Source organism: Plecotus auritus, assembly GCF_963455305.1.
Source record: "Plecotus auritus genome assembly, chromosome: 12".
Lineage (NCBI taxonomy): Eukaryota > Metazoa > Chordata > Mammalia > Chiroptera > Vespertilionidae > Plecotus > Plecotus auritus.
This window is the reverse complement of record NC_137778.1, coordinates 31,050,786-31,077,202: the sequence shown is the minus strand read 5'-3', so window position 1 is coordinate 31,077,202 and position 26,417 is coordinate 31,050,786. Positions and strand designations below refer to the sequence as shown.

At 41.0% G+C, this 26,417-nt stretch overlaps 1 protein-coding gene across 9 annotated transcripts in view; it reads right to left on the bottom strand.

Moving 5' to 3' along the window:
- RPRD2 (regulation of nuclear pre-mRNA domain containing 2) overlaps nt 1-18,870 on the bottom strand; it is a 74,253-nt gene extending 55,383 nt beyond the window's left edge. For all 9 annotated transcript variants that reach the window (XM_080647507.1, XM_080647509.1, XM_080647508.1 and 6 more), the window contains exon 1: nt 18,081-18,870. In XM_080647507.1, coding sequence (XP_080503633.1) covers nt 18,081-18,285 — 205 coding nt within the window. In that variant the 5' untranslated portion in view covers nt 18,286-18,870. The remainder of the gene's footprint in view (nt 1-18,080) is intronic.
- Nucleotides 18,871-26,417: the final 7,547 nt, after the last annotated feature.

Below are 26,417 nucleotides of genomic sequence, written 5' to 3'. Positions count from 1 at the left end.
GCTTGGTCCCCAGTAGGGGGCATGCAGGAGGCAGCTGAGCAATGATTCCCTCTCATCATTGATGTTTGTATCTCTCTCTTACTTCCCCTTCCTCTCTGGAATCAATAAAAATACATTTAAGCCGAAACCGGTTTGGCTCAGTGGATAGAGCGTCGGCCTGCGGACTGAAGGGTCCCGGGTTCGATTCCGGTCAAGGGCATGTACCTTGGTTGCGGGCACATCCCCAGTGGGAGGTGTGCAGGAGGCAGCTGATCGATGTTTCTCTCTCATCGATGTTTCTAGCTCTCTATCCCTCTCCCTTCCTCTCTGTAAAATATCAATAAAATATATTTTAAATATATATATATATATTTAATAAAAATAAATAAGTAAACATCCACCAATAGTGGAGTTGGTTAATTAACAAATTAATTAACCACTAATCAAATATGAAGACCATACAGAAAATAGAAAAATGGTTTACATATTGAAAGTAGAGAAAAAGTATGTCAACTTTGACCCTTGCTTCCCCTTAATTACCACATGTAAGTCTTGTGAATCCTACCTCCTTTATTACTGTATTTTTCTGAATTTAAGAAACCACTCTTTATAACATTTACCATTTAATATATCACCAAGAATAAGTACTTCCAATTAGTTGTATGAAACCATCAACTGTAAAATGCACAGATTTCAAACATGTTAAAATGTGAAAAATAATACACATCTTAGAATTGATGGACTATATAATTCATAATTCATTCTCTCCCTTCCCACTCCTTTTGCTATCACCTTACTTCATTTTCTCATTATTACTACAACAAACCTAATTAACTGATCTCTGCCTCTAGTTTCACCACTCTACAATGCAGTTTCCAAACTGTTAAGAATTTATACCACAGATATGCTTGCCTCTATGTACAAAGACTATTTAGATATTCTTTGCAACACTATTTCCAACAAAAGTCTGAAAATATCTTAAGTCCATTAATAGGGGCTTGGCTAAAATAAAGTATGTTACCTCTACCCACTGAATAGTACATAAAAAATACAAGGATATTCTATACCTCACCTAGACCTTCTCCAAGATATAAAGTGAAAAACACAAGATACAATGGGTCCAGTATGCTATATCTGTACAAAAAATACAAATGAGCATATGCTTTATATTCATAGAGAATAACTCTGGGACGGTATACAAGAAACTGCTACAGAAGGAAATCAAAGGATCATGAGAGACAGGGACAGTCTTGATAGAAGAGTTTATTTTTTTTAATATACTTTTATTGATTTCAGAGAGGTAGGGAGAGGGAGAGAGAGATAGAAACATCAATGATGAGAGAGAATTATCGACTGGCTGCCTCCTGCACAACCCCTATTGGGGATTAAGTCCGCAACTCAGGCATGTGACGGGAATCCTACCCGGGACCCTTCAGTCTGCAGGCTGACACTCTATCCACTGGGCCAAACCAACTAGGCAGAAGAGTTTATTTTTTATATTTGTACACTTTTTGGAATTTGACTTGGGTATTTACTTATTCAAATTAATACATTAAAAATTAAGAAAATACCCCTATATATGGCTACATTTTATACTGCCCTTCCTCAATATTGCTACACCTTGCACATAGTTACTATACTAGATAATACCAAGCAATGATCTAAGATGTGAAGGGGAAGGAATCTTTTACTCCCATTCCTTGTGAACCAACTCTATCTTCAATAAGTCTATATATTACAGAGTCTTAAACAATCCCTACCATGGCTCTTTTGTAACATTTACTCTTTCAAATTTGACCATATTTCACTAATAACAATGCTGGTGAAAAGAGGAATATCAAATCTATATATATAAAAGTCTAAGCGACCAGAACGACTGGTCGCTATGACACACACTGACCACCAGGGGGCAGACGCTCAACGCAGGAGCTGCCCCCTGGTGGTCAGTGTGCTCCCACAGCGTGAGTGCTGCTCAGCTGACCGACCTGTCCTGGTGGCCCACCAGCCCGGCCTCCTGGAAGTCGGCCTCGGGCACTGTGGCCACTTCCCCTCCCCAGACGTTCCACAAGGAAGAAACAATATAAAAGCAGCTGCCAGGTGGCTCCTGACAACCAACGTGAATGTCAGCAGGATGGATCCGGATCCTGGGCCGGCAAGGGCATCCTGTCCCCCCTGTTACCTGCTTCAGGACCCCACCCATGCATGAATTCATGCACCAGGCCTCTAGTAAATAATAAGGTGCTAAAGATAGTCCTGTCTCAAATCCACATATCAGAATTCTCATCAGAGGATGGTATAGCGGAAAGAAGATGGAAATTACACTCAGACTAACATCAATTCAAATTCTACCTCAATAACTAATTGGGTCATGACGTTGGGTAAAATTATGTCACCAAGCCTTAATTTCCATATCTTAAATATAATCGCTCAAAAGGCATTTGGATATGTTAAGTATCTGTTTGTAGTACCTGTTACAGAGCAATTTATTCAAAGTTGTTTCTTCCCATTTTTCCTTCCAAGTTAGTATATATCAGGTGAGTATGAGCAGAGAATGCCATCTACTGAAACTAACCCATGTATGACAATAGTTTCATCCTCTTTAACTTTGGCCTCAAAATGGGGAGAAAAAGGGCTCTATGATTCTTAGCTCCTCCAATCCCAGGAAGCATGTGAAGCATTTAAGCTGCCAAAAAAATCAGAGGCCCAATCACTTGGAAACCCTAGTCTTCAAAGAACTCTTAGAGCTTCAAACCAACTTTCTTTTCAGATGTACCAGGTGTACCGGTTAATAATGAGGATTTTTTTCAACAGATACTGTTACACACATGAGATATATATGCAATTTGATATGTATGCTATTTTGTTGTATTGACAACAAGCTTCAAAACTTCATATGTCCAATTTTCTGAAGGTATTAACATCATAGATATTTTTACGCTTAAAAATGTTAAATTTTGTGCCAAAAAAAGAGCATTTGTGAGAAGTTTTAACTCATTACTTTATTTTGAAGAAAAGTGCTGCTCTAAGTTAGCGTATACTTCGGGAAGTTTATGGTGAACATGCTCCATCTCAAGATACTTGTGGACGCTGGTTTAAACGCTTTAAAGTGATGATTTCGATGTGAAAGACAAAGAACGTCCAGGTCAACCGAAAAAGTTTGAAGACCAACAATTACAAGCATTATTGGATGAAGATGCATGCCAAACTCAAAAACAACTTGCAGAAAGAGTAAACGTTGCTCTGCAAACAATTCCCGATCGTTTACAAGCAATGGGAAAGATTTTAAAGGAAGGAAAATGGGTGCCACATCAACTGAACGAAAGACAAATGGAAAACCTAAAAGTCATCAGTAAAATGTTGCTTCCACAGCACAAAAGAAAACCTTTTTTGCATTGAATTGTGACTGGTGATGAAAAGTGGATTTATTTTGAGAATCCAAACACACAAAACATGAGTTGATCCAGGTCAACCATCAACATCGACTGACTGTAAGGCCAAATCGCTTCGGAAAGAAGACAATGCTCTGCGTTTGGTAGGATGAGGAAGGTGTGGTGTATTATGAGCTTCTAAAACGAGGTGAAAACCGTTAATACTGATCGCTACTGACAACAAATAATCAAGCTGAACCACGCTTTGATCATAAAACCACCAGAATGGGCCAGAAGACACAGCAAAGTAATTTTGCTTCATGATAATGCACCATCACACACTTCAAAACCAGTTAAAGACATGTTTAAAAGATCTTGCCTGGGAAGTATGAACCCACCCGCTGTATTCACCAGACCTTGCTCCTTCAGATTACCACTTGTTCCGATCCATGGCACATGCACTTTCTGAGCAGCACTTCAAAGAAGTGGAAAACTGGGTCTCTGAATGGTTTGCCTCAAAACAAGAAAAGTTCTATTGGGACAGTATCCACAAATTACCTGAAAGATGGGGGAAATGTGTAGCTAGCGATGGACATTACTTTGAATAAAGCACTTTTGATGTTTCTCTTGAAATTAATCGTGTTTTGATGACAAAATCCACATTATTAACCAGTACACCTGGTACTCAGAAATAGTTGACCTACAGTAATACTAAGTACAGAGATTTACATGAGTTATTTAATTTATTATACCTAATAACTATGCAGATTATGCACATATCTTTAATTAACAAAATATTTTTAAAAGTTGATTATAACCAAAACTCTATTCATGTATATACAAAGCCCTCTCCCTTCCTCTCTGAAATCAATTTAAAAAATAAACAAACGGAGAAACCAAGATGGCGGCATAGGTAAGCACCTAAACTGCTGCCCCGCACAACAATTTCAAAACTACAACTAAAAGATAGAACGGACACCATCCAGAACCACAGGAAAGCTGGCTGAGTGGAAATTCTACAACTAGAAGGAAAGAGGAAAGCTCACGGAGAAGGAACGGCAAAGAGCTGAGGTAGGGAGACACGCACGCAGAGAGGAAGGGCGGCGGAGTGCCTGGCTGGCTTTCTCTGGCGGGAGGGGGAAAGAAGCCCCCAACTGCACTGAACCCCAGTTCCAACTGCACTGAATCTCAGTTCCGGGCGAAACCCTGTGGACCCAGGCTCATACAGGGGGAGTTTGGACTGTCAGGTAGAAAGGGACTCGGAGACTCAGGGGAGCCACGGCGGCAGGGGTCTGGAGGTGCGAGTGTGCACAAAGACTGACTGGGGAGGTTACCACAGGCTATTCCTAGTGGAAGGGAGTCAGAAGCTCCTGACTGCACTGAACCCCAGTTCTGACTGCACTGAACCCCAGTTCCGGGCGAGCTCCTGGGGACCCACGCTCTTACGGGGGGAAATCTGAACTGTAAGGCAGAAACTCAGGAACCGCGGAAGGCAGAGGTCTGGAGACTTGCGCGCAAGGGCAGGGCTGACGGGAAGCCAAGACTGTCTGCCCAGCCCTGAGACTCCACCGCTTCCAAGCTGAGCACAGAGGCTTTTGCAATCTGGCAAGGCTAATCCTATAAGGCTGTCTCCAGCACCGAACTTCTCCCAGTGTAGACACAGCTGATCCTCACAGACAACTGGCCTGCAGGTCAATTCCTCCCAGTGATACCAACAACAATCAAGACTTAACTACAGCCAAAACCGGTTTGGCTCAGTGGATAGAGCGTCGGCCTGCGGACTGAGGGGTCCCGGGTTCGATTCCGGTCAAGGGAATGTACCTGGGTTGCGGGCACATCCCCAGTGGGGGGTGTGCAGGAGGCAGCTGATCGATGTTTCTCTCTCTCTATCCCTCTCCCTTCCTCTCTGTAAAATATCAATTAAAATATGTTTAAAAAAAAAAAAAAAAGACTTAACTACAACAAGGCTGTACACACAGTCCACAAAGGGGTGCACCAAGAGTGTCCACCTCACGTTAACTGGGGAGGCCGACCCACTGGGCCATATAGGAAACCTAGCACACAAAGCTACTCTACCAACTCAGGGAAGCAGTGAAATATGGGGAGATGAAGAAACAGATCACAAACAAAAGAAATGGAGGAAAACAAACGACTGGATATAGAATTCAAAACCACAGTTATAAGGCTCTTCAAGAATATCCTAGAAAAGGCCGATAAATATAACGAGACCCTCGAAGATATGAAAAAGGACCCACTAGAAATTAAACATACACTGACTGAAATAAAAAATATTATACAGAGACCCAACAGCAGACTAGAGGAACGCAAGAATCAAGTCAAAGATTTGAAATACAAAGAAGCAAAAAACACTCAACCGGAAAAGCAAAAAAAAAGAAAAAAGAATCCAAAAAGTTGAAGATAGTGTAAGAAGCCTCTGAGACAACTTCAAGTGTACCAACATCAGAGTTATGGGGGTGCCAGAAGAAGAGAGAGAGCAAGATACTGAAAACCTATTTGAAGAAATAATGACCGAAAACTTCCCCCACCTGGTGAAAGTAATAGACTTACAAGTCCAGGAAGCGCAGAGAACCCCAAACAAAAGGAATCCAAAGAGGACCACACCAAGACACATCATAATTAAAATGCCAAGAGCAAAAGACAAAGAGAGAATATTAAAAGCAGCAAGAGAAAAACAGTTAATTACCTACAAGGAAGCACCCATACGATTGTCAGCTGATTTCTCAACAGAAACTATGCAGGCCAGACGGGAGTGGCAAGAAATATTCAAAGTGATGAATAGCAAGAACCTACAACCAAGATTACTCTACCCAGCAAAGCTATTATTCAGAATGGAAGGTCAGATAAAGAGCTTCACAGATAAGAAAAAGCTAAAGGAGTTCATCACTACCAAACCAGTATTATATGAAATGCTGAAAGGTATTCTTTAAGAAGAGGAAGAAGAAAAAAGTAAAGAGAAAAATTATGAACAACAAATACATATCTATCAACAAGTGAACCTAAAAATCAAGTGAATTAAAAATCTGAGGAACAGAATAAACTGGTGAATATAATAGAATCAGGGGCATAGAAAGGGAGTAGACTGATAATTCTCAGGGGGAAAGGGGTATGGGGGTGCAGGAAGAGACTGGACAAAAATCGTACACCTATGGATGAGGACAGTGTGGGGGGAGGTAAGGGCAAAGGGTGGGGTGGGAACCGGGAGGAGGGGAGCTATGGGGGGGGGGGGAGGAGAAACAATTGTAATAATCTGAACAATAAAGATTTATTAAATTAAAAAAAATAAATAGATAAAAAATAAATAATAAACAAACCCAAGTCAAATCCCTAGTCCTTAATGAAAACTCTTGAAACCACTTCCATCTTTCTTTACTCTGAACTCATACTGCTCTTATATTTAATACTAGAGGCCCGGTGCATGTATTCATGCACTGGTGGGGGTCCCTCAGTCTGGTCTGTGGAGATCGGGCCAAAACCGGCTCTCCAACACCCCCCCGCCAGGGGTCCCAGATTGCAAGAGAGAGCAGGCCAGGCACAGGGACCCCACCGGTGCATGATCAGGTCTGGGGAGGGACCATAGGAGGGCTCCAGGGCATGTCTGGCCCATCTCGCCCAGTTCCAATTGGCCAGACCCCAGCAGCAAGCTAACCTACTGGTCAGAGTGTCTACCCCCTGGTGGTCAGTGCGTGTCATAGCAACTGGTCAAACGGTTGAACTAATGGTTGGACACTTAGCATATTAGGCTTTTATTATATAGGATCATGCAGTGTTTCACACATTAGCTTCTCCTTGGGTGGATTGTAAAATGTTTTCTATCTTCAATGATGCTGATTATCTATGAACTACTTACTAATATGTATTTTGTTGACTGCCTGTCTGCCCTGGTCTAACTTGAGGCAAAAAAACACAGCAGATTATTCGTTTTCATCTTCAATAAGTACTGGCACAAGACAACTGTTTATTAAGTACATCAATGAAGAGAAATGCTAATGTGGCTGATTCAAACAAATTAATTCCCAAAACATCTCACTGAGCATTTAGAACACATCATATTGATTCTTTTAACAAATTTACCTTGGTAAAAAAAAAAAAATTTACCTTGGTAATTATATGCTTAAATGTGTATCATGATAATCTACCTCTCCACACCTTATACTTCTCTAATAAGAAGAAAGATGTTGCAAAGAGCAGAAAGGATAACTTGTAAGAAAACAATATACTGCCTGGCCTGCGTGGCTCAGTGGTTGAGCGTCAACCTATGAACCAGGAGGTCACGGTTTGATTCCCAGTCAGGGCACATGCCCAGGTTGCAGGCTCCATCCCCAGTAGGGGGGCGTGCAGGCGACAGCTGATCAATGATTCTTTCCCATCATTAATATTTCTACCTCTCTCTCTCCCTTCCTCTCTGAAATCAATAAAAATATATGTATTTTTAAAAACCACAATATATTAACCAAAGTTATCAGTTGACATTTCAAAATCAATTCCACCATCAATAACAACAAAGCATATCTGAGATCAGGAGTTGTAAAATTATACATTTACAAAAGACTTAAAAGAATTGGTTTCCATAAAACTTATTTCACGCCCTAACCAGTTTGGCTCAAGTGGATAGAGCGTCAGCCTGAGGACTGAAGGGTCCCAGGTTCGATTCCGGTCAAAGGCATGTACCTTGGTTGCTGCACATCCCCAGTAGGGGGTGTGAAGGAGGCAGCTGATCAATGTTTCTCTCTCATTGATGTTTCTAACTCTCTATCCCTCTCCCTTCCTCTCTGTAAAAAATCAGTAAAATATATTAAAAAAAAAAAACTTATTTCACGTCACAATTAGTTGTCACAGTTGGATACCAGGCCTTGACTTTTTTCTCAATCTATCTAATAAGTAAAGAAAAATTTCGCCCTGGCCAGGTAGCTCAGTTGATTAGAGTCTACTAAATATGCCAAGGTTGTAGGTTCCATCTACAGTCAGGGCACATACAAGAAAGAATCAACTAATTAATGCATAAATAAATAGAACAACAAATCAATGTTTCTCTCTGCCTTTCCCTCTCTCATATCAATCAATCAATCAGTCAATAATTTTAAAAAGAGAAAAAATTCCAAGAAGCAGTATGGTCTTTGGCAGTTGTTCCCAAATTCTTGTTTTGGCCTTTAATGAAATTTCTACTGGTTTGCAGAGAAATGAAAAAAATAAGGACATAGCTTATTTTTCCGAAAGTAAAGTGTATCCACACTAAGGGATTATTCCTTATTTTCAGCACCCTTAGTTTTTTATTTTCTTAAACTGACTGGCTCATATCTAGAAATTACAGTCCAAAAGATCTTCTCTGACCCTGACTCACTGTGAGCTACCAAAGTAAATGCATAAATACTTCATCTGCTTAGTCTTTTTTTTATGTTTTTATTAATTTTATAGAGAAAGGGAGAGGGATAGAGAGATAGAAACATCAATAAGAGAGAGACATCGAATGGCTGTCTCCTGCACGCTCCCTACTGGGGATCAAGCCCACAACCCGGGCATGTGTCCTGACCAGAATCCAACCCAGGACCTCTTCTTGGTTCATGGGATGATGCTCAATCCCCTGAGCCACACCAGCCAGGCATAAGCATATTTTTAATGCATTACTAGTGTATGCTCAAAAAGTAAAGAAGCTTTTTAAGGATGTACAATCCTCTCCCTTTCTCTCTACCTAAAAATGAATAAAAACATTTAAAAATAAGCTTATAACCTTCCATGCGGAAGAATTTAAATAATTTACATTGATGCTACCCCCTCAAGGAGGTAGAGCATAACTTCCCACTTCTTAAGTGTGTACTATGCACAGTGACCTCTTTCCAAAGTGTCCAGTATGATGGGGGAGAGGGAGAAGTAACTTGACAGTGAAGAAACCTGACAAATACTGCCTTACCCAGTGATCAACATTAGCATCATGGGTGATAAGTCATGCTGGTAGTTACCCTTGATATGATGTAATAAAAATGGCACTTTACTTCTTCCCAGGAACCTATAACCCAATCATGAAGAAAAAAGAATCAGACAAACCCATATTAAGGGACATTCTACAAAATATCTGATCAGTACTTCTCAAAATTGTTAGTCAAAAAAGAGACATGATGACTAGGCAAAAAACTAAGGAAATCCACAAAGTATGAACTCTAGTTAATAATTATACATATATCAAATTAGTTCATTTGTTGTAACAAATACACCACACTAATTAATTTAAGATATTAATAACAAGAAAAACTGGGTACAGGGTATATGACAACTCTCTATACTATTTCTGGTTCATAGTTCGATGCAGGGCAAGAACATTTCTTAAGTCAGTCAGACCTAGTTTCAAAGCCTAGCCCCTATTTCCAACTGCATGACCTTTTCAAAACACTTCTTTCCTTATCTACTCAATGGGATAATAATAATACCTACCTATTCAAAGGTTATTGTCAAGATTACATGACATAATACATGTAAAGTGCCTAGGATAGCATCAGGTACATAACTGTCCATAAATATTAGCTAATATGAGGATTATAGACACTATCTAAAAGGCTAATTATCTACTAAACAACTCTTCTCAGATGCCCTCTAAACATTCCAACTCCATATGTTCAAATCTGCTTTCATTATCTACCTCCTCCTCCCCAATTCTCTGTCACCCAAGACAGAATCCATCTTTCAAATTTTCCTCTAACTTCATTCCCAACATACAACTGGTTGAAAAGTTCTATCAAATTCTACTTACTAAAAACCTCTGAAATCACTGAAATACACAGGCATACAAACTCCAAGAAACAGAGAGTATAATGGTGGTTGCCAGGGACTAGGGAGTGGGGAGATGTTGATCAAAGGATATAAACTTCCAGTTATTAGATGAGTAAGTTCTGGGGATCTAATGTACAGTATGGCGACTATAGTTAAAATATGGTATTATATGCTTGAAAGTTCCTAGATCTTTAAACGTTCTCTAACACAAATAAATTTATGAGGTGATAGCCTTATTGTGGTAATCATTTTGCAATATATATGTATATCAAATAATCATGTTGTATCATGATTATTGAGATGTCAATTCCATCTCAATAAAGCTGGAAAAAAATAGGCATAAGGCTGTTTGGGAACCATTATACTATTTGCACTCACTACGTATGGAACAATACAAAATACCAATAACCGTTGAAAGAAATGGGGAGCAGTCTAGCACAGTGGTAGAGAGTAGACTCTGGAGTAAAGACTGCTTAGATTTGAATCCTGGCTCTACTGTTCACGTGCTGTGTACCTTGAACAATTTAAGTCACTAAGCCTGTAAGTACTTCCCTTATTACCATTTATAATATTTCTTCATTCTTTTCCCTATCACCAGTGTAATTTTACATATATATCACTAATAGACTTATTAAGTAATAAAAACTTACTGAATTGTTATATTAAATGAGATCACTAAGAACTCAGTAAATGTTAACTATTTATTATTAAATCTATTAGTGATATGTTTGTGAAGTTAACTGCATTAATGACTAGAAATTTAATAAAGAATATTGTTAAATAATAAACTATTTGTAAGCAACAGAAGCTTTGAATCTATTATTTCTTTTCTTTCTCCCACTCTCACCTTCTGCCTACATTTTTTTAAAAATTAAACTTATGCTTAGCCACTCTGAAACCAGGTAGTTTCCTTTTCCTATGCTATAAATTTTCTGACAGTTTCCTCGGTGAGCCCCAGCTTATAAAATTTTTAAGTGGGGATAACTCATCTCTTACAGAGCTAATGTCGGGTATAGAGGTAATATATGTATGATATCTAGTAAATAAACTCAGTGAATACTTCCACTCCAACCAAAAAGTGATACCTCTTTTAAAGTGTTACAGCATATAAAAATGCATACTATCACATTTCCCAGAACCAATTATTTTTGTTCAATTCCTATCTTAGTTACTAAATGTTGTTTCTTATAATTTTCAGCATCCAATACAGAGTTTTACATAAGCAAGCATTCAATATTCCTGAATTAATTTTCTGAATGCTGTTCTTTGGATACAGGAAGACACTATACATTTCAATAACTCAAGTAACACTATCTCCTGGACACAAGAGATCATCATCATTTTTTTATTTTATTGATTTTCTACAGAGAGGAAGGGAGAGAGATAGAAAGTCAGAAACATCGATGGGAGAGAAACATCGATCAGCTGCCTCCTGCACACCCCTACTGGGGATGTGCCCGCAACCAAGGTACATGCCCTTGACCGGAATCGAACCTGGGACCTTTCAGTCCGCAGGCCGATGCTCTATCCACTGAGCCAAACCGGTTAGGGCGAGATCATCATTTTAAAATATTGCTTTATGCTATAGTTTTTTAAACTATCAAACAGTTGGTATCCGTTCTGGTCTTTTAAAAATAAAACATGGAATGTTGTACCTCCCAACATTAAAAGATCTTTCCCGCCCTAGCCAGTTTGGCTCAGTGGATAGAGCGTCGGCCTGCGGACTCAAGGGTCCCGGGTTCGATTTCGGTCAAGGGCATGTACCTTGGTTGCGGGCACATCCCCAGTAGGAGGTGTGCAGGAGGCAGCTGATCGATGTTCCTCTCTCATCGATGTTTCTAACTCTCTATCCCTCACCCTTCCTCTCTGTAAAAAAAAAATAAAATATAAAAAAAATTTTAAAAAAAAGATCTTTCCCCCTCGAACCCTGCAGCTTTTACTAAAGGGTAATAAACTCACTCACTCTCCCTCTGCTAGAGGATACCAAAGAACCATACAGTGAAAGTAAGTGAAACTACATGTTCACTAAGGAGTGAAGTGGAGAGAGGAAGAGAGATGAGGGGAAAAATAAAGGCCACAACCAAAAAATTTAAACCTAGCATACTAAACATTTAATTTCTTTCATCAAAGAGCCTCTATTTCAATGTTTCTCTCTAAGAAAAGAATAAAAAGAATGAGGTACTTTTTAAACTGTCTTTATCTTAGCCAGAAAAACTTTATGTTCCAAAGCCCACATGAAATTTTTGCCTTCTTCCAAAAGGAGGAACTAGGTTCTACTACTTTCTCTACAAGATGTACATTTCTCCAGTGCTCTATAATTATACAAAACAACTACTTTTTGTTTCCTTGACAAACAAATGAGAAACTGAGTCAAGCTGGTTTGTACAATAGTGCTAAGTTATTGAGAAATTTTACTAGGGTCTCTTGAGTTCCTTCTACACATTAAAAGGCCTCACATAATCTGATAGTTGAAATTTTAAAACAACTAACTCACATACCCTCTTTGGACTTGAATAAAATTAGTAAGCCTCTACTTCCTAAGAAATACACACATACATACCCCTTCTCTGCAGATAAAACTTTAATTTGGGGGTGACCTGTTTGAGCAAATGTTAATATTAATATTATTCTACTGCCAATGAAATTTTCCTTTCAAGATTTCCATACCAAAGGACCATGTGAAGCTTGTCAATATTGTTTCACACTTTGAGTTATGAGAATAGAATGTTTATCTGTTACATAATTTATTTAGCTTACTATGAGCTTATATAGAAAAATTATGTTCTATATGTTATTTCAGATCCACCTAGAGCCATGTATATAATACCACCCTTCTGCATTTGACAGACAAAGCAGCTAAATGAAGAACATAACAATGGCTTGTAAAAATCTCATAATACAGGTAAAAAGGCTCATTTAGTATATACCATTGCAATAATTATACGGTATAACTAAGGTGCTTCCATGTTTTTAAACATTGTCAGGAAACATGGAAAATATTATGTGCATCTCCATGAACCTAGGACAATGGAATGAAAAAAATGTGACCTAGGTATCCAAAGGGGAGAAAGAAGACCAATTATGCTATAATTTGCCATAAAGCCTAAACCAAGAGTAGAAATATGCAAAAGATCAAAATAGATTTATTACTTCTTTGGGGAGCTGAGACAAAGTTTATCTTGAACCTCAAAAAGAACCTAAGCCAAGAACACATCAGATCAAATAAATAGACAGAGGTATCTAAAATACGAGAATGCCCCAGAGCCTTCTCTCAAACTTTTCTCTATCTACTCTTATTATTCTATCTTATTACACTTACTTCTCTATCCACACTTAATCCCTAGTGCAGTCATGGGCCACATAACAACATTTGGTCAACAGCAGCCTGCACATACAGGTGGCCCCGCAAGATTATAATAGAGCTGAAAATTTCCCATCGCCTAGTGATGTATTCATCACAACGCAGTGCTACGTATTCCTCATTCCTGTTTTGTGGTGATGCTGGTATAAACAAACCTCTTGCGTTGCCAGTTGTATAAAAGTATAGCACATATAATTATGTATAGTACATAATACTTAAAAATGGTAAGAAACAACCTTGTTACTGGTGTCTGTATTTACTACTATACTACACTTTTTATCATTAGAGTGCACTCTTTCTACTTATTAAAAAAAAAGTTTGCTGTAAAACATTAGGCCTTGTTGTGCCAGCAGTAGATTCACAGATCTGGTGTTTGCCCCTCTCTTGATTGCATCATTCTCTTGTGCTTGATTTAATCTTGTGTTGTTTTATAAATTTAGTGTAACCTAAGAGTACAGTGTTCAGTGTAGCCTTACTGTACAGTAGTGTACACATTCACTCGTCACTTAGAGCAACTTCCAGTCCTACAAGCTCCATTCATGCTAAGTGCACTATATAGGTGAACCATTTTATACCATATTTTAGTACCTTTTCTATGTTTAGAGACACAGATATCACTGTGTTACAGTTGCCTACAGTATTCAGTACAGTACCATGCTATATGGGTTTGTAACCTAGGAGCAATGGGCTCTATCATGTAGTCTAGGTGTGTAGTGGGCTATATATACCATCTTGGTTTAAGTGTACTCTATGATGTTTGAACAATGACAAAATCACCTAACAATGCATTTCTCAGAATGCATCCCCATTAAGTGGTGCATGATGTAGATCTCTTCCAGCCTGGTGGCTCTGAAGACACACTAACACCCTGTCCTGTGGTGCCTGTTGCACACCTCAGGCAAAATAAGTCATTTTTTATTACTCTCCTCTCTTACCCCATATTTAATCCATCTAGAAATCCAGTACGATATACCATCAAAAGAGATCTAGAATTAGCCCGGCTGGCGTGGCTCGGTGATGGATGGTGGACCATTCCACCTATGAACCAGGAGGTCACTGTTTGATTCCCGGACATATGCCCTGGATTACAGGCTCGTGGGCTTGATGCTCAGTGTGTGGTGTGCAGTGCAGGAGGCAGCACATCAATGATTTCTCTCATTATTGATGTTTCTATCTCTCTCCCCCTCTCCCTTCCTCTCTGAAATCAATAAAAAAATACATTAAAAAAAGAAGAGATCTAGAATTAAGTTACTTCATTTCAATTCGACTGGCCACAATCTGGTCTAAACCACCATCTGACCCCAGGATTACTACTATAGCCACCTAATTGATATACGTGTTTCTACAGCAACCAATGACCTTTTTAAAAACACAAATCAGTTCATATCACTCCTCTGCTCAAATGGCTCCCTATTTCATTCAGAATAAAAGCCAAACCTCCTTACAATATCTATAAAGCTCTTTGTGATCTGCCTCTCTGTTCACCATCACTCACCATAATTTCTGAGTTCATCTGTTAATCCTCATTTTAACTACTCCTTTCCAGCCACAAAAGCTTTCTTGTTGTTCCTTAAGCTTAGCAGGCACACTCTAACCTCAAGATCTTTGTATTTGTCTGTCTTTTTTGTCTTGGAACACTCTTTCTCTCACACCTCATATCTTTATTGTTTAATACCTTACCTTCTTGCTCAAACATCTCTTCTCAGTGAGGCCTTCCCTTACCATCCAATTTAAAACTGCAAACTCCCTTAACACTCTGTATCCCCCTTCCTTGCTTTATATTTCATATTCTCTACAGCACTTCTAATATTCTCACCTCCTAATATATTTAATATTTTACTTATTTATTGTCTCTCCTTACTAGAGTTTAAGGGGAGACAGGAGAGTGGTGAAGGGCACAGTGAAAGTAGCTTATGCATTGAACCTCATTTTTCATGTCAGAATACAGTATGTAACACTAGTACATATAACACACAAAATACGTGTTAATCGACTGTTTATGTAATCAGTAAGGCTTCCAGTCAACAGAAGACTCTTAGTAATTAAGTTTTGGGAGAGTCAAAAGTTATACACAGATTTCTGACTGCTCAGGGGTTGGCATCCGTAACCTGTGAGATGTTCAAAGGTCAACTGTAAATACAAAACTACTACAAATTACCCTTAACCATTTTAGAAAGTTAAGTTACATTCCACTAGGCCAGTGGTTGGCAAACTCATTAGTCAACAGAGCCAATTATCAACAGTACAACGATTTAAATTTCTTTTGAGAGCCCAATTTTTTAAACTTAAACTTCTTCTAATGCCACTTCAAAATACTCGCCCAGGCCGTGGTATTTTGTGGAAGAGCCACACTCAAGGGGCCAAAGAGCCGCATGTGGCTCGCGAGCCGCAGTTTGCCGACCACTGCACTAGGCCAAGGGAACAAAAATCAGGGTTTTACAAAGCCAAAAGCGTTTAACTAAATAAACTATATATTATGCACTTCAAATGAAGTAGTCTTCCTAGAGCAGGGGTGGGGAACCTTTTTTTCCGCCAAGGGCCATTTGGATATTTATAACATCATTTGCGGGCCACACAAAATTATCAACTTAAAAATTAGCCTGCTACATTTGGTAAAACATTTAATTAACTCACCCCAAGTGCCTTGGCAGGGGCAGACCAAATGATTTCCAGGGCCTTATAGGGCCCATGGGCCAGACATTCCCCACCCCTGTCCTAGAGCAATCATTTTTTCCCTTCTTAAGATATTAACAAAAGAAATAAACTCAGATACAATATCAACAACAGTAGAGGCAGAAAAATTCTGGCTCTAGTATTGCTGCCTAAAAAAAATATTGTAATTGTCATCTGTAATCCCACAAGGCAGGGATGAAAACCAATTTATTCTTGCAAATGATGTAACCATACAGTTAAAGTACCAGAGCCCAAAGACAGAAAATGCTAAATACTTTCATAATTTAGTAAAAATGTTTTAAAACACGAAAAATATGTTTAAGAAAAAGAAGTCCTCAGCTCACATGAGCACTGCTTGCTACCACTGGTATACCAAGTACATTAAAGAATAATCTTGAAAACATTTTACAAAGTTAAATGTGGTCATTGTCAACTGATATGGTAGTCAAATCCCAACTCCACCATTTTATTGTGTAAACTTAAGCAACTTAATTAACATTTCTGAGCCTTAGTGTCCCCATCTGTAAATCAATGATTAAAAAATCTACTTCTTTGGGTGTTTTAAGGTGTAATGAGATAGATATACTATAAATGATGAGGGCTGGGCACATAACAGATATTTAATATGAGAGGGTCTTTGATAACTTATATTTGATTTTGTATGTTCTAATTTTACCTCTTCAAAAGAAAGTAACCTCGATCTGCTATTGATAAATATAGGTAGTTCCCACCTTGGTTCTACAACCCTTTCAGCATATATTATTTAAAGAGCCACAAAACATCTCTTCCAACAATAACTTCATATATACAAATTATTTTAAGCTTGGGCCTATGATTTTGCATCCATCTGCTCCCTAAAAGGTAAACACAAATCAAAACACTACATAAGCAATGGCTGAAGTGGAATAAGAATAATTGAACGATGGGTATAACTGGTGACAAGCTATGGACAGGAAGCAACAAAGATCTAAAACTCATAGATGGATTTAGGATTAACCATCTCTTCTTAGCAGAAAGCAACAGTGACTTCTCCACACTTTCTTCTAAAAGATGTGACACCTTGTGCAAACAATCCATGCTTCCTGACAGTTTACTAGACCTCTTTTCTGTAGTAAAGCAGCAAAGGGGACAAACTCCCCAATGAAGACAAAAAAGTAATAACCAGGGGAGTGGTGAAAGTACTACATATTCAAAAAGCACCCCCTAAAAAGCACATTTCCTGATTTGATTATTACACATGAAACCAAACTCAATTCCTTAAAAAAATTTTTCAAGTGATTTTAAAGCATTGATAATACTGACGACAGTTGTTTCCGGCCAGTATCAAGAAGCCCTGCAGCAAACACGGGGAAACCTCCCAGGTAAGTCGCTTCAGCTCTAAGTGGAACTCACGTTACTTAACATTCATCCAGATAAGGCCCTCCTTGTTACACATCACAAGTTTAGATCAGTTATGAACAGAGTGATCCAACATATTCCAGCGAAATAGGTGGGTTTACTACTGCTTAAACCAGAGCCCGTCTATCTTCAGGAAAACCAGAAATCATTAACACGTTAAGGCCTATACTAAGAAACAAACGGACGCGACAATTTCCGTAAAGGTTCAGCAAAGTCAACAAAACCGTACAGGGCTCTGAAATGATATCATGCATAAATCTCTATAGATCGGGGGCCAACGGCCCAAGGTCACACCAAGTCAGTGGCTAAAATATCCGAGAAATGCGAAGCCTTCTGCAATTTAGGAAAAACCCTGGCTAGGAATGGAGTCTGGGTTTGGGAACACTCAGGTCAAATCTTTATATATGAACAGCCCAACCAAATGCAGTGGCTCCATGGGAAAACCCCAAGCCAGTCACGCAATTATTTCCTTCATTTCCCCAGTCTTCCCTTCCCCTAGGGCAGGCACCCGCAACACTCACATCTCCGGAGCCACTTCATCCAATGGTAGACGATAGTAGTGTGGTGTTTCTTGTTCTCTATACACCAAGACGACAGGCCTTGAATAGATTCCATGGTGTTGGTTACCGACTGGAATTTTCGATCCAACGAGGACTCCAGAGCCCCTGCCGAAGAGGCCGACGAGGAGGAGGCCTTACTGCTGCCTCCGCCGCCGCCGGCCGCCATCTTCCCGGTTTGCACAAGCGCTCCTGCTCCTCTGGCGGTGGCGGCGGCGGCGGCGGCGGCGGCGGGAGCGAGCAAAACAATCACTGAGAGTGCGTGAAAGCCGTAGGTGGGGAGGGAGGCCAGGGGGAGGGGATGGTGCACGCGCTAGGCTCTTCTGGAGGTAGGACGGGCGGACAAGCTGCTGGGCACGCTGGTGGCTCCTACACGCTTCAAGGAGGGGCTGTGGGTTTCGAAGGTTTATCAGAATTGCTCAAGGGGTTGTGTTTAAACCAGTCAGTAACCAAAGAAGAATTACGCAGAAAACAGGTCCTGCAAAGCCTTTCAAAACGCCTGGCCCCCCAATCAATGGTTTTATACTCCGGCTCTCTACGCTAAGGCCCTTCCCCACTCCTATCCCCACACTGCTATTAGGGCGGGCGTTAATATCTGAAATTTAATACTACCCGACTGCCCCTTCGGTAGCAGAAATCTTTCTCCTTTAGATCCTCTAGTACAGAAAAGGCCCCAGGATGGCCAGTCAGGATTTTTTTTGCAACGCAATAGCCAAGGGACAGCAACAGTATCGCGCACGCGCCGCTTGGTCCCGCCCCTCTCTTCCTTCTCAACCTAGAAAGCAGAGGGAGGCCGTGATGGCGGGGCAATCTGACCAATCAAGGCAGAAGCACGAGAAGCGCGCGCAGGAGCCCGCAGGACCGTAGGGCCGGGGAGGCGCGTCTATTACTTCTGCGCGTGCGCAACACATCGGCGTGTAGCGGGCTGGGAGGAAAAACGGGGAGGGGAGTAGGGAGTTGGTCAAACTGAGAGGTTGGGGGAGGGGGCTTCCCCGCCCCGCCCTGCCTTTTCCTCGCTAGTGAGATCTCTCTCTTTCTTGAGGCTACCCAGCTCACAGAACAGGGCCGGAAACGCCCACCACTTGGCGGCCACTGTTACTTTCTGGCGGCTGCAGCCGCTGGGGCACTAACTCCTCAGGGAACTGACACTCGACAAAGTGGCTGGCAGCCATCTTGCAGTTCCTTAATGATGCGCATGCGCCAGCTCCAGCGAGCGGTTCTATACGCAGACTCCCAGACCAAGCAATATTTTACATTCCCCTTGGACTACATTCCCCTTGGACCATACCATTCATAGCCATTTGACTATACGAATTATAGGAAGAGGAAATAAATGAAGTAAATGAAAATTTCTTGGTAAAAATTTTTTTTAATTGATTTCAGCCCTAGCCGGTTTGGCTCAGTGGATAGAGCGTTGGCCTGCAGACCAAAGGGTCCCCTGTTGGATTGGGGTCAAGGGCATGGACCTTGGTTGCAGACCCATCCCCCACAGGGGTCCTGGTCACTGTACCTACAGGAGGCAACCAATTGACATGATATTTGTCCCTTTATCTTCCCCTCTCTGAAAAATCACCCTCTGGTGAGGATTTTTTAAAAATTTTTATTTCAGAGAGGAGAGAGAGAAAAACATCAATGATGAAAGACAATCATGAATCGGCTACCTCCTGGACGTCCCACAGTGGGAATGGAGTTGACAACCCGGGCATGTTCCCCACCAGGAATGAGCCCTGACCTTCTGGTTCATAGATCTATGCTCAGCCATTGAGCCATGCGGGCCAGGCTCCCCATAACATTTTCAAGGCCAGGAAAGGTTAACATATCTCACCTTGGTCAGTTAAGACAATCTCACAATTGCATAGTACATTATAGTTTACAGGAGCCTTGGATAACTAGTATATTGATTAGCACCACCTAGATTAACCGTTCTAACTCATCTGCCATGTAAATCCTCTGAGCAGATTTGGAGGCTTCTGTGTCCCACTGAACAAAGGCAATTATTATATTTTAATTATTTTATGTCTCCCTAGTAGACTCATGTTTCTTGATGCAGGGAACCTATTTCGTCAAACTCATATCTAGTATTCATTAATTCAACAAAAAGTTGTTGAATATGTGGAATGAACCATTCTAGATGTTAAAGAGTAACAGCAAAACAGACAAAAATTCCTTCCCTCTGGGGCTTAGTGTCAGGATACCATAAGCAAATATGTATGGGGGTAGTAAGGAGTTCTATGAAGAAGTATGAAGCAGGTTAAGAGAGGTAGAGGGTATAGAATGGGTGATCCTGTATGGGTATAGGAATGGTGGTTTGGTGAGTCAGGAAGTGACACTTGCTCTCGTTAAACAAAAATTTTAACTTTCACAGCTGAAAGTCTTTAAAGGAAAAGGTTGATTAGGCCATTGCTACAAAAAAGAAGACTGCTTCTTGGGGTGTGAGCCTAACCACCACAAACACGGCTAGGTAAGAAAAACATGTCTAATGTCCTTGGGTTTTGCAAGCATTTTTTTTTTAATCCTCTCCTGAGGACATGCTTATTAATTTTAGAGAGAGAGGAAGGGAGAAAGAGAAAAACATCAATGTGAGAGAAACATCAACCAGTTGCCTTCCCATATGCACCCCAACCAAGCATGAAACCTGCAACCTAGGTATGTACCCTGACTGGAAATCAAATCCAAAACCTTTCAGTGTATGGGACGACACTCCAACCAACTGATCCACACTGGCCAGGTATGCAAGCATTATACAGTACATGAAGTAGGGGGAGTAAGATACAAACCCTGCTTAAATAATTTACGTTAGCGATAGACAAAGGGGATGGGAGAAGGTGAAGCTGGGATAGGAGCAGCAGAGTCCACAAGAATCTGTAAAACTCATGTGTAAACAAGAAGCAGACTCCTGGGGTTCAAAAATGGGCAGGGTGCAGGTAAGAAATTGATCAAACTAGCTATTCTCTCTTTTTAGATAATCTGGAAATAGTCACCTGGAAGTTAATAAGTCCCAAATACACTGAGTGCAAGCAGTCTTTTGTTAGTTTTGCACTACAGATGTTAACTGCTTAACCTCTAATTGTCTCTTCCTTCCACCCTCTGGCCTGCTGTGGTTTAATTTAGGTTACCTTATAATTTTCTCCTTGTAAATATGAACATTGAGAACAAGATAACAAAGCAGATATGGGGGAAGGGCAGAAAGAACAGCAAGTGCAGAGGCCCTAAAATAGGAATGTCTTGACATATTAGAAAAAGAACAAGAAGGCCAGTGTGGCTAGAAAAGGGTAGGAGAAGGGATAAGTGGTAGAGGTCTAAGAGGTCACTATAAGGACTTTGGCTTTTAACTCTGAGATGGGAGCCCTTGTATGCAGAGCTTTAAGCAGAAAAATTACATGGAAAATATTTTTAAAAGATCACATTGGGCCCTAGCCGGATTGGCTCAGTGGATAGAGCAGCCTGCAACTGAAGGGTCCTGGGTTCAATTCCAGTCAAGGGCATGTACCTCAGTTGCAAGCTCCTCCCTGGCCTGGGCCCTGGATGGAGCAAGTGCAGGAGGCAACCAATTGATGTATCTCTCTCACATCAATGTTTCTTTATCTCTCCCCCTCCCACTCTCCAAAAAAAAAAAAAAAATCACATTGGTTGCTGTTGAAAATAGACTTCAGAAGAAAAAGAAAATAGACTTCAGAGCCCTGGTCGGCATGGCTCAATGGTTAGAGTGTCTGCCTGTGCACCAGATGCTCATGGGTTCAATCCCAGGTCAAGGGCAAGTGCTTGGGTTGCAGGTTCGATCCCTGATCCCTGCCCCCAGTGGGGGCAAATGGGTGAGGCAACCAATCAATGTATCTTTCTCACACTGATGTTTCTTTCTCTCTCCATCCCACCCTATCCCTCCCTTCCTCTCTCTAAAAACCAATGGGAAAAAATATCTGCACTCCTTGGGTGAGGATTAAAAAAACAACAAGACTTCATAAACACTTAGTTAAGGAGGCTGTTGGAATAATCCAGATAAGGAAAGATGGAAGAGAAGCACCAGGCCCTGGAGGGGAAACTGGGGGGCAGTCATAGGCCCACTAGAGAGAAACAGAAACAGAAGAGCTTCCAGGGCAAATGCTGGAATCTAAGAACACTGCAAATGAGTTTGAAGTTCATGCTAGTCAAGGGGAGAATAATGAGCTATAAATCTTGAAGATATAGGTTTGTACCCCTAGAAGTCTTAGAACATAAGCCCCAAAGGGTGGGGTGTGTATGTTGGGACAAGGACCACCACCTCTGTATTACCTTCTTTTTTTTTTTTTTTTTTAATATATTTTATTGATATTTTACAGAGAGGAAGGGAGAGGGATAGAGAGTTAGAAACATCGATGAGAGAGAAACATCGATCAGCTGCCTCCTGCACACCTCCCACTGGGGATGTGCCCGCAACCCAGGTACATGCCCCTGACTGGAATCGAACCCGGGACCCTTCAGTCCGCAGGCCGACGCTCTATCCACTGAGCCAAACCGGTTTCGGCTGTATTACCTTCTTGGTCCCAGTAGGTGATAGGTCTTTGTGTGCAGCTCAGGAAGACCCTAAGCTGAAGGGCAGCTATAGGGCCCAGACAACCAATAAAGAACTGAATGAACTTAGAGAAAATATGTATGAACTAGAAGAATGAAGTGGCCATTTTCTCACATGAACCAGGGGGGAAAGAGGGAAAGGAAAGTCATGTGAAAAATGAGTAGGAATCAGGATTTCAGGTACGGACATCTTGAGTTTGAGATATCAGACACATAAATGGCATTAAATATGTAAGTATGAAATTCATGAGAGGTCTAGGTAGAAAAATATCAATTTAAAAATTTTCAGTATATAGATGATCTTTAAAATGATTAGATGGATGAGGTTGCCCAGGAAGTGAGTGTGCTGCGCCAGCACAGCCAATGGTTCAGCGAGCCTGAGGGAGGACCGGCGAAGGATGAAGACAAAGAGGACTCTAGGTGGATCTTCTGTGCGTGACTGAGACCACAGAACAGATCCAGACTGCAAGCTGATGCTTTATTTTTATTTTTTTAATGTATTTTATTGATTTTTTACAGAGAGGAAGGGAGAGGGATAGACAGAAACATCGATGAGAGAGGAACATCGATCAGCTGCCTCCTGCACACCTCCTACTGGGGATGTGCCAGCAACCAAGGTATATGCCCTTGACTGGAATTGGACCCTTGAGTCCGCAGGCTGACGCTCTATCCACTGAGCCAAACTGGCTAGGGCTGATGCTTTATTTTATAGTCAGAGGTAAACAAGGTAGTGGTCACCATAGTTACAATGTTCTTGTGAGTTTCACTTGTTTTGGCAGCACTTGCTGCACCTCCCACAGCCCATTAGCTACCCAGGAAAGATCTAGGGAGCAGTCACAAGATCAAGCTTAATTATGCTAAGAAGGCTGTGCCCTCTAAGCTGGGACTTGTTTGTGGCTTTGCCAGCAGGTCAGTCTGAGGCTTAACCCTATAACCGCTCCCTACAAGTGAGGGACAGAACTGTAGTGGAGATATATATCTCTGACCAGAAATCGAACCCACAACCTTGGCATTATTAGGACAAGGCTTTAACCATGTCTTGGTAACTATGAATAACGCTACAATAAACATAGAGGTACATATATCTTTATGAATAAATGTTTTCAAACGTTTTGGATACTCAGTTTGCTGGGTCATATAGTAGCTCTCCACCCCTCCTAGCTGTCTTGTTTTTGTTGTAGTTAATTCTCACCCAAGTATATTTTTTTACATTGATTTTTAGAGTGGAAGGAAGGGGGAGACAGAGGGAGACATCAATATGAGAGAGATACTTTGATTGCCTCTCACACGTGCCCTTGACAAGGGCCTGGGATCAAGCCTGCAACTGAGGTATGTGGCCTTGACTGGGAATCAAACCCGGGACCCTTCATTCTGAGGGCTAACGCTGTATCCAGAGCCAAACTAGCTAGGACCTACCCATCTTGATGTGGCTTCTTCTATATATCCCGAGTTGTAAGATTTCTGTTCAGCTAGATTTGAGGCGATTCTGGATGGTTGTTCTGTACTTTAGTTGGAATTTTGATGTGGTTGTGGGAGGTTCTGAGTACCATGTTTACCTACCCTGCATCTTGACCAGAACCCCCCCAGGCTTGAAGGCTTTTAAGGACAGGTTATCAATTGCTTGGGGGCAATGTTGTGGGCTACAAATTAAAACCCTTTGATCTGGCCAAGTGAGACCACCATGCCTTCAAGCAAATCAATAAGCATACAGTGCCAGTGTACTACAGAAGCAATAACAAGTCATGGATGACCAGCTCCTCTTCTAAGATGTCTTCCTGAATTGCTATGCCAGAAAAATGGAGAAATACTATTTGGAGAATAATGTATCTTTCAAGATTTTGCTTACTGGGGATAGTGCTCCCAGACATCCTCCTTTTATTGGTGATCTTCATCCCAATAGCAACGTGGGGTTTCTCCCTCCAAACACCATCTCCTTGATCCAACCAATGAATCAAGGAGTTACAATAGCTTTTAAGGCCTGCTACCTGAAGAGGACCTTTCCCCAGGCTATTGCTGCAACTGAGGAAGTCACTGAGAAGATGCTAATGCAATTCGGGAAGGATTACATCTATGACTGCATCAAGAACTTGGCTTGGGCCTGGGGGGGAGGTAACCAAGGAGTGTATGAACAGCATCTTTAAGAAGACACTAAAGAAGTTCATCTATGATGTGAAAGTGTTTCCCAAGGATAAGGAGGTTATAAAAATCAACGAGGCACCCTGGCCAGTTTGGTTCAGTGAATAGAGCATCAACATGCAGACCGAAGGGTCCCAGGTTCGATTCCGGTCAAGGGCATGTGCCTCGGTTGCAGGCTCCTCCCCGGCCCAGGCCCTGGTCGGGCCTTGTGCAGGAGACAACCAATTGATGTGTTTCTATCACATCAATATTTCTGTCTTTCCCTCTCTCTAAAAATCAATGGAAAAAATATCCTCAGGTGAGGATTAAAAAACAAAACAAAAATCAACAAGGCTATGGTTGAAATAGTAAACAACTTGAACCTGGGTGCATGATGAGCATGACATTGAGGAGCTTCTAGAGATGATTCCTGAGAAACTGACTGAATATTGAAAGTTTAAAAACATGGACCCCAACATTAAAAGGTTGGTCTTTCAGGAAGTATTTTGGAAGGCACTGTTATCATAGGTGATGGCTCCATGCATTATTGCCTCTGAAGACCTACCAGTGGGAAAAGGATTGTGGGTTTTTTAAAATCAGTAAAGAGAGGAAATACGCTAAATTCTCATTCCACTTTACAAATTTACCCATAATATCCTCCTTCAATGTTCCCTCTGTGTCCACTTCATTTCCTGCTAAAAATAGCCCTGGTTGGTGTGGCTTAATTGGTTGAGTGTTGTACTATGCACTGAAAGGTCACCAGTTTGATTCCTGGTCACAGCACAAGTCCAGGTTGTGGGTTCAATTCCCAGTTGGGGTGCATACGAGGCAACCGATCGATGTTTCTCTCTCTCTCTCTCTCCGTTTCCTTTCCCCTTTCTTTAAAAATCAATAAAAACATTAAAAAAAATTTTTTTAAACAAAGGCTGAGTGGCCAGATTATTATGATCTCTGAACGTATAATAATCTGGCCACTCAGTGTATATCCTATATAATAAAAGGCTAATATGCAAATTGTCCCTTCGACCAGGAGTTTGACCAGCAGGCAGGCCGGCCAACCACCCATGTCCCCTCCCCATGGCCAGGCTGGCCGGACCCCACCCATGAATGAATTCATGCACTGGGCCTCTAATAAATATATACATACATATATATACACATACACACTGAATGGCCAGATTATTGCCACTCAGTGTGTGTGTGTGTGTATATATATAGATAATTCATTTCAGAGAGGTAGAAATATCAATGATGAAAATCACTGATCGGCTGCTCCCGCACGCCCCACACAGGGGATCAAGCCCACAACCCAGGCATGTGCCCTTGACCGGAATCAAACCCGGGACCCTTTAGTCTGCAGGCTGATGCTCTATCCACTGAGCCAAGCTGGCTAGGGCTAAAATAAAATATATTTTTAAGTGACTATTTAGCCAAGACCAGAAGTAATCTGTCTACCTCCTGACTCTATTGAAGGCTGAGAGATGGACATTCATTTGTTTCCCCCTCACCTACTTAACGCCTCTTTTTGCTTCACTCTGCTCCAGGAAAATGGTTTTAGCACTCTTGCTCCAAGATGAGGCCAGAAAATTTCCATTAGACCTCAAAAATATATACCCATTCATCCTTATATACATAACC